The sequence below is a fragment of the Maniola jurtina genome, chromosome 26 (genome assembly GCF_905333055.1).
Source record: "Maniola jurtina chromosome 26, ilManJurt1.1, whole genome shotgun sequence".
Taxonomy (NCBI): Eukaryota; Metazoa; Arthropoda; class Insecta; order Lepidoptera; family Nymphalidae; genus Maniola; species Maniola jurtina.
This window is the reverse complement of record NC_060054.1, coordinates 7,238,763-7,252,316: the sequence shown is the minus strand read 5'-3', so window position 1 is coordinate 7,252,316 and position 13,554 is coordinate 7,238,763. Positions and strand designations below refer to the sequence as shown.

At 35.4% G+C, this 13,554-nt stretch overlaps 1 protein-coding gene across 1 annotated transcript in view; it reads right to left on the bottom strand.

The window, feature by feature from the left end:
• Positions 1 to 7,279: 7,279 nt before the first annotated feature.
• Positions 7,280 to 13,554, bottom strand: part of LOC123878468 — a 33,356-nt gene continuing 27,081 nt past the window's right edge. Inside the window, exons 8-11 of the mRNA XM_045925638.1 lie at positions 11,807 to 11,889; positions 9,907 to 9,999; positions 9,055 to 9,151; positions 7,280 to 8,231 (exon numbers count right to left, since the gene is read on the bottom strand). Coding sequence (XP_045781594.1) covers positions 8,104 to 8,231; positions 9,055 to 9,151; positions 9,907 to 9,999; positions 11,807 to 11,889 — 401 coding nt within the window. The 3' untranslated portion in view covers positions 7,280 to 8,103. The remainder of the gene's footprint in view (positions 8,232 to 9,054; positions 9,152 to 9,906; positions 10,000 to 11,806; positions 11,890 to 13,554) is intronic.

The window sequence follows — 13,554 nt, the reverse complement described above, 5'->3', positions numbered from 1 at the left end:
TTTTAAGCAAATTTTTTTAATAGGAATGTCACCGATATAAGAATTACCAACTACAACCGCAAAAAGTATCAAAATTAGCGTTTTTGTGGCAGACAGTTAGTCAGTAAGTTAGTTATAAGTCCGTTACCGCAGTGCCCGCGCGCAGCTCACGCCCGCGCGGGTTTAGGCCAAGCGCTCAGCGCACCAAGAAGTCCCTAGAAGTCAGTTTGGGAGCAATATTTACACGGTTTGTGAAGTTATAGCCATATGTATTATAAGCGAGTATTTTTTTATATTATAGGCTATAGCTCTAATTTTATGTGTCAAAACTAAGAATAGGATGGATATTCTGCTATCTTGTATTATTGTCTGCTTGTGTAATTCGATGTACCTGCGCAGAAATCTTATTTTTGCATGGAAGTAGCTACAGAAGCGTGCCGATAAATCCGCTGAATATCCGAAAGGTGTTTTAGACGAGTCATCCTAGCCTAGAATTAAAAAGTCACCTTAAAAAATGAACTAAGGTTGCATAGGATATGAAATTCATTAAATTACCAATTATTATTATCTAAGGCGTCACAAACATGGCGAATATGTATTCCTATTCTTAGTTTGGATACATTATACCTAACTTTTATGGGTTATCTTATATCTTATCTTATACATAAAACTGTTGGTTATTATATATACAAGTTTTAATTAAAAGTTAAAATAACTTTTTCAGTGAGTTTGGCCATTTTGTGCCAAAATTACTTAATTGATCCGAGATGACATTTTACTAATTCATACTTGTTGGACATCTTGGACAATTAAGTAATTTAGGTTGCTTAAAAATTGAGCTCAAGCAATTTAATATTGAAATGTGGCTAGTTATCACCTTACCGGCACAAGACGTGCCGCCAAGCTATTTAGAATTCAGGTATGATGCCGTGTAGAAACCAAAGGGGTAAAGGTTTAATAAAACCTGCCATACCCCTTCCAGGTTAGCAGCATCATCACTTACCACCAGGTGAGATTGCAGTCAAGGGCTAACTTGAATCTGAATAAAATAAAACAAGCCAATCAAACTTGTGAGTGGCAAAATGCATTGTGCTGATTTGATAGGTAACCTTAAGACAACAACATTAGGTTTAAAACATTTCTATTCCTACTCAACCTGTCTACTGACTTTAAATGATTGTTATATGTTTTTTTTTAATACCGCTGCTACCATATGGCCTAACTTCACATAACTGTCACATAAGACTGAGTTGTTGTACCCTCGTTGAGCGTTGTCCGCGCGTCGCGTCACCATAGATATATTTATACACTTTACACCCACAACCCCCCAGAATACCCCCCTGTCCTCCACAATGTACAATAGTTAAAGATTGGCATGTCAGAGTGTGGTTTTTCCAATGTTTTTTGTGATTTTTTCGGGACTACTATCCATTTTTTGAGAATATTCATTGATCATTGACGGCTTTGCCGCAGTCGAGTAAAAAATAATACTTGACGTTTTTTTTTTTGTGAAAACAATTTATATTCTCCTTTTTGTATAAAAAAAAAACATAAGTTAAGTATATTTAATTTTTTTTTGATGCCTACTAAAAAAATTGATACACCTACCTTTATTAAACTTTTTAGTAGGAAAAAATTGTTAAAAAGGCACATTTTTTTGCTCCAGTATTTTTTTTTTGTTCCCAAAAAGTCTAACCTTGTGAAAATCGCTCTCTGCCCAGCCAGTCTCCATAGACCATATACAATAATATACAAATGTTACATGAATGTGATATTTTTTAGTAATATTAGCACAGCGCGGCGCGCGGGCGGTACGACTACATTTTATACAGAAATGCATCCACACTGACTTCTATCGATTTGTCACTACACCCGCAACCAATGAATGAATCTATACACAATAAACTCAAAAAACACACACACATTCCAGAAAAAAACACAAATTCCAGAAAAAACACAAATTCTGTTAGTTTTGCTAAAGATTCACTTACAAGCTCTAATTCTAAATTGAGAGGTCCTAAAGTCATGGTGTCCTTGTCATATTGTTCCTTGTAGAAAAGGATGGCGTAACTTTAGGTCTGTCAATTTAGTTCCATTTATGGACAGTTGGCAACGAAATCTGCTATTTTTATACAAATGTTTTTGGTAGTATACCTTAGCAAAACTAATAGTAGTCAAAATTCACCAATAAAAAAAGTAAAACAAAAAAAAATATGTCACTTTCAAAAAATGTATGACGACATGCACTCAATACAGTATCTGAATTGTGTTACTTTTTGTAAGCAAAATTATTTTTGCAATCATCATATTTTCTTTTAATAAGATTGTAATATCCAAAAAAAAAAAAAATTTTGCAATTTTTCTTTAATGAAGAATTTTTTTCATCACATCGTTTACGTTTTTCTACGTAAAATTACATAGAATTTGGAAGATTTTTTTTATTTACGTAATTTTTTTGAAAAAAAAAATGTCAAAATTATTGAAGAATCTACTTGTTACGACGAAAGGAAGATTCATTCCCATATGTACATACCACGAATTTCTATTTGTTTTTAAATTGTAATTCTAAATTGTACATTTTGTCTAAAATTAGTATTAGTCCTTGGATTCATTTTTCATTCGAATTAAACCCAATCATTTTATTAAAAAAAAATTGTAAAGCTTAGAATAAATTCTAGTAATTTCCTTTAAGTATGCAAAAAGGGAAAAAGCTAACATTAATTCTGTATCAAAATATTTAGTTCCTAAATGTAAAATTTTATTTAAAACAGTTTTATTTTAAATCTTTTTTTTTTAAATTACCATTTTCAAAATGAACAAAAAAAATTTTTTTTTTATGTGCTTCATTTTACTTCATAGAGTTAGTTTTTGTATTGACTAGGTACTTATTTATCATTGTTTAGCAAAAAAAGAGATCTAAAATATTACTTATGTTTATTATTAAGACAAATACCTAGTTCTTTTTAAGTTAGTAAATAAAAATGTATAAAAAAACAATGAAGTTTGCACTAATATTTTGTACAAAATAAAATCTTTCATACCCAAAAACTTAGCACATTATAAAATATTTCTGTTAACTAAATACCAACACTTTATATAATTGTTTCTTGTACGTTTATTTAAAAAAAATCTTAGTCAAATAATAATAAAAGACATACTTAACTAAACTTTTTATTATATTCTTATTTTTCAAAAAGGTGGCTAAGATACAGAAATTAGGCGTTTAATGGGTTAGTAAATTTTTTTTATTTATTTGGACTCATCATGGGTTACGTTGAATAATTATTTATTTGTTAAATCACATAATAATTTGTGTACTTTTTATAGGTATAAAAGTATTTTCAAAAATGTAAAAATTAAGGTTTAAGTTGTAAAATGTTTGGTTTTGTTATAAATCCAAGGAGGTAAAAATAAAAATGATTTGGATTCATTACTGAGTTTGTTTTCCATTTCCCTTATCCTTGTTCTTACAGTGTTTCCCGACTGTAAGAAGTTAACATCAAGATTGTGAAAACAGCTCTTGGCTGTTTTTAGGGTTCCGTACCTCAAAAGGAAAAACGGAAGCCTTATAGGACCACTTTGTCTGTCCGTCTGTCGTATCTGTCAAAAAAAATTATAGGGTCTAGGTAAATCTATATAGGTACTTCCCGTTGACCTAGAATCATGTTTGGCAGATAGATAGGTCTTATAGCTCAAGTAAAGGAATAAATCTGAAAACCGTGAATTTGTGGTCACATCACAAAAGAAATGTGGTTCAAATTAAGATAACTGTATCATATGAAAGGGCTTTACTTTTACATTCTCATACATATTTTTATGTATAATAGTTTTTTGATTTATCGTGCAAAATGACGCGAATGAAGTCGCGGGCATCCTCTAGTTATTACATATATTTTTGGCCATGGTCGCTGCAGTGATGAGGTATTTTTAAATAAAAAAGCATTGCTCTCATGTCAACATTTATTAATTACCATATCAATATAAATTACAATACAATAATTTAGATATTTCGAGAACTATCATACAAAAGCATTTCTGATAAATAAAAATCATCGAGATTCAATGGAAAAGATATTTAATTAAACTAAAACCTATTTAGGAACTTGGTTAATATATTTTTATGGCGTTTACTCCGATTTGAATATAAATAAAGGAAATATAACACGCGCAAAAAAGTAGTCAAATATGAAGTTGCAACATGGCGGTTCGCGCACGTCATAGAGGCTGAAATATAATAGAGCGCACTTGGACTTTGCTCACACTTATAAACTGTTAAAACGAGACAACGTTATATAGCGGCATAAATCTGTCTCGTTTTAACAGTGTCTTAAGTCTGAGCAAAGACAAAGTGCGCTCTATAGATCTCGGCCTTAGGATTAAATGCACAAGCCCGGCTGAGATCTGTTTTTAGGGTTCCGTACCTAAAAAGGAAAAAAAGGAACCCTTATAGAATCACTTCGTTGTCTGTCTGTCGTGTCTGTTAAGAAACCTATAGAGTACTTCCCGTTGACCTAGAATCATGAAATTTGGCAGGCAGGTAGGTCTTATAGCACAAGTAAAGGAAAAAATCCGAAAACCGTGAATTCGTGGGTGGTTACATTACAAAAAAAAATTGAAATGTGTTTCAATTTTCAAAGTAAGATAACTATACCAAGTAGGGTATCATATGAAAGGGCACCTGTACATTCTAAAACGGATCTTCACATTTATTGTGCAAAATGTCGTAAAAATACCCGAGTACGGAACCCTCAGTGCGCGAGTCTGACTCGCACTTGGCCCGTTTTTATTGTAAAATGCGCATTTTAAATAAAAACCGGCCAAGTGCGAGTCGCCTTTTGTTTACATTGGAGTACTAGTTTTGCGCACACTATACTTTGACTAGGCCAGAACACTTTGCCAAAATAGCGAATTATTTTAAACATGACAGAATATGTCAAAATTAATCCGATACAATAGGAATGCTGTAAAAAATTACATACTATTAGCTTTTTTTTTATAAATTCATTTTTTTAGTCTCTTAATAATTTATATAATTTAAGGAATTAAGTCCGAATATTCGAATAGCAATAATATTATTATAATATACATATCATTATGTAACTTAAAATGTCCAGTGCATTCATTATGTTATGTTATGGTATATATGTCATTTCGAAATTCTTTGCGACTTGGTACTATCCAACACTAGCTTCCCCTTTCAGCAAAGGTTGCCAGGTAGAGACTGCTCTAAGCAATAAGGCCGCCTTTGCACAAGATTGTTTTTTCTGTTTTCTTCTTTCTGTGTTGTGTTCCTTTACATGTGTTTTTGTGTGCAATAAAGGCTTCTATCTATCTAATATCTATCTATGTTATGCAACAGGAGAAACTGACTGTCTGACTGACGTACAGTTCAAACTGGCATGCAGATAGCTTTTATGACGTAGATATCCACTAAGGGATTTTTGAAAATTCAACCCCTAAGGGGATGAAATCGAAATCGGTTATATATTTGAGTTTCGGACATTCAAAGTGACATAATATGCTAAATGCATGGCTTATAATCTAGACATAACATAGATATATGCAGGGTGAAACCAGAACGCTAGCAAAAACGAAGACAGGTGATAATACTGATGATTACTGATAAGATACCATAAAGAAAACTACAAAAAAATTGGTTGTCTGTAAAGTCGGTTTACTGACGATAGTTGAACGTGACAACAAAGGCCGATTGTGCTTCTTTGTCGCTCGTTCCGCGCTCTCGCTTGCACTTCAAGCCTTACATGGAACGCCTCACAGCGAGGTAACGCCGCATGAGTCATTTTTTTTCGTGCGTGCAGCCGGCTCTATCGAATTATAAGACGTTGTCACGTCAAAAAATCCTGTATTTTTTAAGAGTTCACAATACATTGCAAATAATACATCTGACTGACGCTAGAGGTCAACGAACGTTCCGTAAATAGGCCACTCGAAGTCAATGCCGCGTCGTAGGTGGGGCATTAACCCCGAGTTTTGCACGCTATACAATGCGGGTTTGAAAGACACTAAATCACTAAAACTACAAGGTAAGGCAAATGGTTATTGGCATTGGATTGTGTTAAGGTAGTATGATAGTAACGCTAAGTTTTTGTTAACGTTCTGGTTACACCCTTGTATATCTATGAGACAAAAATATTTATAATTATTCTTAGGATATGCTCATTAAAATGGACTTAATCTCTTCTGGCATAAAATATATAAAATAAAAGAAAATAATACTAATAGCAAAATACTTAAGATATTTCCCGGGATAAAAGGTAGCCTATGTCCGTCTCCGGGATACACTCTTTACCTTTCGTCAAAATCGGTTAAGATGAATGTGAGTTGTGACGGGTCTGACCGCGAAATCCTTTATTTGGTTTTTCGCAATTCGTAAACTAATACGGCAAAGTAGGCTCATGGCATTCTATTTGCGACAATAAGAGTATCATCCCCACCTTTTTATATGAAAATCTTTACTTGAAAGCGTCCAGTTTAAGAAATTAGCTCTAGTATCGACTGTAACTCACAAATTAGTCGATACTAGAGCTAATTTCTTAAATTGGACCTTATCAAGTAAAGATTTGTATATAAACACGTGGAAATGATACTGTCATTGTCGCAACTAGAATGCCATAACTAGAATGCCAAAACTTTGTCGTATTAGTTTACAAATTGCGAAAAATCAAATAAAATTCGAATTTCGCGGGCAGACCCGTCGCTTGCCCCTTAAACGGATGGGGCGTGAAAAGGTAACAATCAGATTATACCTTCTCATTTATAATGTTATTATGGATTACGTCTTAGACAGTTTAAAAAAATACAATTTAAGAAATAATATCCGCCAACCTTTTTAGCGGACTACAGAACCCTTATGCGTGCAAAAATACGCGCTTCATCAATTTTATCGTTTCGGTACAGACCCCTAAATATATCTTGTAACTTTTAAAATGATGGAATGGTCCAGAACTATAAAAAAATTATCATAATAAATTCATTCATAAATGCATAAAATAAAATATGTTAATTTATTAATAATATAGTAGGAATATTTCTTTAAATTATAAAAAAAACTTGTCATGTTTCATTTGTGATGTACTCGTATAAGATCATAATTTCATTTTAAAATCACTATTATTGTAACTTACAGAGAAATATTAAAACTATAATACAAAATAATATGAAACGGGACTTTTAAAATGTGGATGCTTAACTTAAAAACATGCTTTGTGCAAGAAACGCCTCAGGACGCGATAGATCGATACAGAACGCGTGTCTAGAACGGAGCAGCGTTGTCTAAAATTTTGAGCCATTTGAATATTTGTATTTGGGTATAAAATTAACAACGAAATATAAGTTGAGAATGCTTTAAAACAATTCTAACAAGTTGTGCTCTTTTTAATCATTGTTAATTCATTAAAAACGCTCTTAATACAATAAATGTAACAATATTATCAGGATTAATAAGTTAAAAAGTACATAATTTTATTGATATTAACACAATTTATGCTTTCAAAAAGCAATTAAACACGAATGCGATGAGACGATACAGAACGCATCTTAAAATTAGCATTTTGAACTCGTTTTGATTGAAACAAGCTGCCGGAAAACGTAGCGGAATAATGACTCAAATCGTGTTTTTTGTTTATTTTTTTTTTACTACAAATCACCAAAACATACATCGTAACAATAAGTACTTCTTTTTACTAAATAAATACAACACAATTCAAGATTTCTGGCATGAAAGCCGTCAATAAGTCATGGAACGATTCAGAAACCATGGAACGAGTCAGAACGCCATGCGACGAGTCGGAACGCGATAGTACGATACAGAACGCTTGTCTAGAATGGAGCAGACTCGTTCAGGATTTGCAGCCATTTGAACATTATCGTATTTGGATAGAAAAATTTTAATTATATAAAAAAAACGCAGTAAAATGACTCAAATTGTGTTTCTTTTGCTCATTCGCTCGCTAGTGATACTAAAAATATGCTGAAACGTAACAATAAGTATTTTTCAACTTGAAAAATACGTTTAAACGCAATAGGATGCCAGAAAGCCGTCAAAAACGATTCAGAACGCCATGGAACGAGTCAGAACGCGATGGAGCGATTCAGAACGCGCGTCTAGAATGGAGCAGCCTCGTCCAGGGTGTGGAGCCAGTTGAATATCATCATGTTTCGCTCGTATTTGGAGAGCGGGCGGCCCCTCTCACGTTCCAGATCCGCTGCCGTGAGAGCCAGTTGAGCAGCTTCTAGAAGCAAAAAGAAGTTGACCATTTTAATGTTTTTTTTTTTATATCAACTGCTTCGTGGTGTAGAGGGTAGCATGTTTGACTGCGGATGACGAAGGCCTGGGTTCGATTCGCAGATCGGGACAAAAATAGGTAGGTATTGGGTATTTTTTGTTAAAAAATTCTCAATAGTAGCCTGGAGTTAGGAAGTGGGCGGTGTCACCTCCGTGCCTCGGAAAGCACGTAAAGCCGTTTGCCCTGCGCCTGATCTCCCCATTCGTGTCGAATTTCCGTGCCATCCAGATATGAGAGTGAGGGAATAGAGAGTACACCTATGTTTGCGCACAAATCTTCCGCGCAGTTAGCGAACCTCTATGGAGCTTGGCCGCCGTGGCCGTAGATCATTCGGGATCGGGATCATCACGGTAAATAACTCTAATTTTAAACTTGTGCAATGGTAGATTTTTTGATTTACTTGGTGGTAACCAAGACTAGTTCATCAGTCAGGCTTTCGCTTCTTGAGCAGTATGAGTGCCTAAGCTCAAGACATTCCTTGCACAGTCTTGGTGATCTTTAGCATGGTCAGCGACCGCGTTGGCTAAGGAGCTATTTTCTGTGAACGACTCCGCTTTCACAGAAAATAGCTCTTCCTGTGAATATTTCTGTGAAAACGGAACTTTTAAAATGTGAAATTTTAACTTAAAAACATATTTTTTACGATAGAACACATTGAAACGATACAGAACGCGTGTCTAGAACAGAGGGGTCTCGTTCAAATGTGGAGTCATTTGAATATTTGTATTTGGGAAGCGATGCCCAGCTGTGGGCTACTGGTGTGGGTTACCTGGGTGCACAAACTTGGTGTTGGTCTTGACGACAGTGGGCACGGCCAGCGTGGTGGGCCCCGGGTCTGCGTTGTCCGCCGCCGCCGATGCTACCGCCTGTGGAGATACAAAATCATATCACACTAATATTATAAAGGCGAAAGTTTGTATGTGCATGTGTGTGTGTGTGTGTGTGTATGTTTGTTACTCCTTCACGCAAAAACTACCGGACGGATTTGGTTGAAATTCGGAATGGAGATAGATAATATCCTGGATTAGCACATAGGCTACATTTTATCCCGGAAAACCAAAGAGTTCCCACGGAATTTCGAAAAACCTAAATCCACGCGGACGAAGTCACGGGCGTCAGCTAGTAGTGCATACATTTTGAGAACTCACTCCCCATATTTGCTCGTGTCAACTGTCATATCAATAGCCTCGATAGCTCAACGGTTGAGGAGCGGACTGAACTCCGAAAGGTCGGCGGTTCAAACCCCACCCGTTGCACTATTGGCGTACCCACTCCTGGCACAAGCTTTACGCTTAACTGGATGGGAAAGGGGAGAATTAGTCATGATTAGCATGGCTAATATTCTTTAAAAAAAAATACGATTTACCATTTACCAAACTAGCTGATACCTGCGACTTCGTTCCCGTAGATGTAGGTTTTTGAAAATCCCGTGGGAACTCGTTAATTTTCCGAGATAAAAAGTAGCGTATGTGTTAATCCAGAATATAATCTATCTCCATTTCAAATTTCAGATCAAATCCGTCCAGTAGTTTTTGCGTGCTAGAGTAACAAACATACACACATACATACAAACTTTCGCGTTTATAATATTAGTAGGATAGTAGGATAGATAGATACGTACCTCAAGTTTGTCAAGATTGAACTCGGATTGCGACATCCTTTCCAGCGCGCGATAAGTGGTCAGCAAACGACGCTTGATGTAGTTCTGACGAACCTGCGGACGAGTGCCATAGTATAATCATATAGTGGCATATAGGGGCCATTCTTAACTTTATTATTAATATATATTAATATTATTATTTTTAGGGTTCCGTACCTCAAAAAGAAAAACGGAACCCTTATGGGATCACTTTGTCTGTCTGTCAAGAAACCTATAGGTACTTCCCGTTGACCTAGAATCATGAAAGGAGAATGCGCAAATTTTATAGAAAATTACCCCAGCTCCGGCGCAAAAGTAATCCACCGCAGATTTTCATACATTTGATGTGTATAAAAAATAAATGTATGTGATCTCCCTAATCAGTGGCTAACATAGGAAAAAATTGCTTTGAAAATTCATTCAGGCACGATTTTTATACTAAACTATCTAGTTACCAAAAGAACAAATCTCAACTAAAAATGCAAAGTAATATCTACAGAATCACTTTTATTTGAATTTTTTAAATAAATAAATAAATCTTTATTATCTTAACAAAATTCGTCTTTCATAACAATATTCGTTTTTTTTAAAACAAGGTTGCTTACATTCGGATTGTTGCAAAAATACTTTTCTATTGTTTCTCGGCTGTGCATTTGAGTCGCAGGTAGCGGATTACTGCTTACAGGTAGCGGATTACTGCTTACAGGTAGCGGATTACTGCTTACAGGTAGCGGATTACTGCTTACAGGTAGCGGATTACTGCTTACAGGTAGCGGATTACTGCTTACAGGTAGCGGATTACTGCTTACAGGTAGCGGATTACTGCTTACAGGTAGCGGATTACTGCTTACAGGTAGCGGATTACTGCTTACAGGTAGCGGATTACTGCTTACAGGTAGCGGATTACTGCTTACAGGTAGCGGATTACTGCTTACAGGTAGCGGATTACTGCTTACAGGTAGCGGATTACTGCTTCCAGGTAGCGGATTACTGCTTCCAGGTAGCGGATTACTGCTTACAGGTAGTGGATAACTGTTTCCAGGTAGCGGATTACTCCGCAACAGGTTTTGATCGCAATCGCGGTTTGAGGTGGGGGTTTGAGGTTTATACTATCTTGGTTGGGTCCTACACAACGTTCAAGAATTTGAACATCCCGCTGCCTTCTTATACAATGTTTTGATAGATTTAGAATTATAAGAGAATATACACATTACCTATCATAATATTGTATTTGTTAGTATTACCCTCACTACCCACCATAATATATAAATTGCAGATAATAATATGTATGTGCAATTTGTAGGTACATAATCTTATGTATATAAAAAAATGAATATTAACATACTCATACAAATGCATAAAATATAAATATATGATAATATTTGTTATTTGTATCGTTTATTAAAATTCGTGCCTGAAAGAATAATGTAGGCAATTTTTCGCTATTTAGCCACTGATTAGGGAGATAGCAAATATTTATTTTTAATACCCACAAAATATATAAAATTATGAGATAGGTGCTTTTCGCGCCGGGGCTGGGGCAATTTTGTCCATTCTCCTTTGGCAAGTAGGTAAATCTTATAGCAAAAGTAAAGGGATAAAATCCGAAAACCGTGAATTTGTGGTTACATCACTAAAAAAATAATTAAAATGTGTTCATGAATAAATAATTAGTATTTTCAACATTCAAAGTAAGATATTTACTAAGTGGGGTATTATATGAAAGGACTTTACCTACCTGTACATTCTAAAACAGATTTTCATTTATTTTTATGCATAATAGCTTTTGATTTACCGTGCAAAATGTCGGATAAATACCCAAGTACGGAACCCTCGGTGCGCGAGTCTGACTCGCACTTGGCCGGTTTTTCGATGACCTCACCTTCTTGTTATCGCTGGGCAAAGGTCGATGTGGGGGTTGTGCGGGGTGTGACCTCTGAGGGGAGGGCAGCTGCGAGCCTCCTACTGTGGACAACACACCATATACAGAGTGCTTCATTAATAGGAGTTTATTCGTAGCACACTCCAAACAAACGTAGTTTGGCTGTCATATTGTCATACTCTCCATGTCTCTAACCATATTCTTGCAATATCAGGCTGATCCGTTACTCAGTTGCGGCGTAATTGGAGAACAAACCAAGAAACAAACATACTTTCGATATACTTTCACATGTATAAATGGGGAGTGATATTAATCTATATCTATACTAATAAATAAAATTGGAGTGTCTGTCTGTAATTTCGAAATAACTACCGCATATTAAGGTCATATGGTTATTTGAACGATTCCATAACTGAATCACATGTTTTTAAAATTTTTGTCTGTCTGTCTGTTTGAAAAGGCTAATCTTCGGAACGGCTGAACCGATTTTGACGGGATTTTCACAGACAAGTAGAGAATTGACCAGGGAGTAACATAGGCTACTTTTTAAACCGACTTTCAAAAAGGGAGTTGTGTTTTTCTACCTATGTACACCGAAATATCCGAGATTTCTGAACCGATTTGCGTCGTTTCTTTTTTAATCGATAGAGGAACTTTGCGACATTGTTTCATACAAAAATTGGATTCCAACTCCTCAATCCTGATGCTGCAGGGGATCTGACCAATCCACGCGGGCGAAGCTGCGGGCATCAGCTAGTTATAAATATTTTTCATACTAATTATTACATGGCTACAGTTTTTTTTTAATTACAAATAGCGAGCAAACGAGCAGGTGGGTCACCTGATGTTAAGTGATTACCGCCGCCCATGAACATTTGCAGAACCAGAGGAACCGCCATGTGTTGCCGGCCTTTCAGGAATTTATTGGTCCGTCCCTTGAATAACCCCATGTTGTAATCTAGTGGGAACACCGCCGATAGAATAGAATAGAATAGATTTTTATTAAAATTAACTTTTACAAGTGCTTTTGAATCGTCAAATAATTTACCACTGGTTCGGAATGCCGTTACTAAGGAGAAGAACCAGGAAGAAACTCGGCGGTTGCTCTTTTCAATTGTTCAATTTACAATAATATCTGATGAGAGTTGATTCTACAGTTTGCACGTACACGCAAAGTAAATAACGGAATAGTGCAGAGATGACGCACATCTTAAATTTTAGTTAATTTAAATTGGTTTAGATTAAGTAAGATGTAGGGTAAGCACTAACATAGAATAAGATTTGTACTACTAACAATGTTGATTCCTTGTTGCTCTAAATGAAAAGTTCATTATTTATTATTATTAAATAATTGTTTACTTTGCGCACTAGTGAACAAAGAGACGTATAAAATACAGAGTAAGTACATGTATGTTATCTATACTAATATTATAAAGAGGAAACCTTTGTATTTTTGTATGTTTGTATTGAATAGGCTCAAAAACTACTGGCCCGGTTTCAAAATTTCTTTTACCATTACTTAGAGGGATTCTTCCGAATCCGTATAGGCTATATTTTATCCCGGAAAATAGATAGGATTTTTCGTGGTAGTGAAAATTGTGGAGTAAGGCGTCGAAAAAACTGCCGTACGTTAACGATTCTCGCGAACGCTGCCTACATGGTTAGAGATGTATGGTTGACTTCTATAGAAAAGTTGTAGAACTCAATAACGCCTACAAAAAAGTCCGCGATAGTATAAACCAAACATT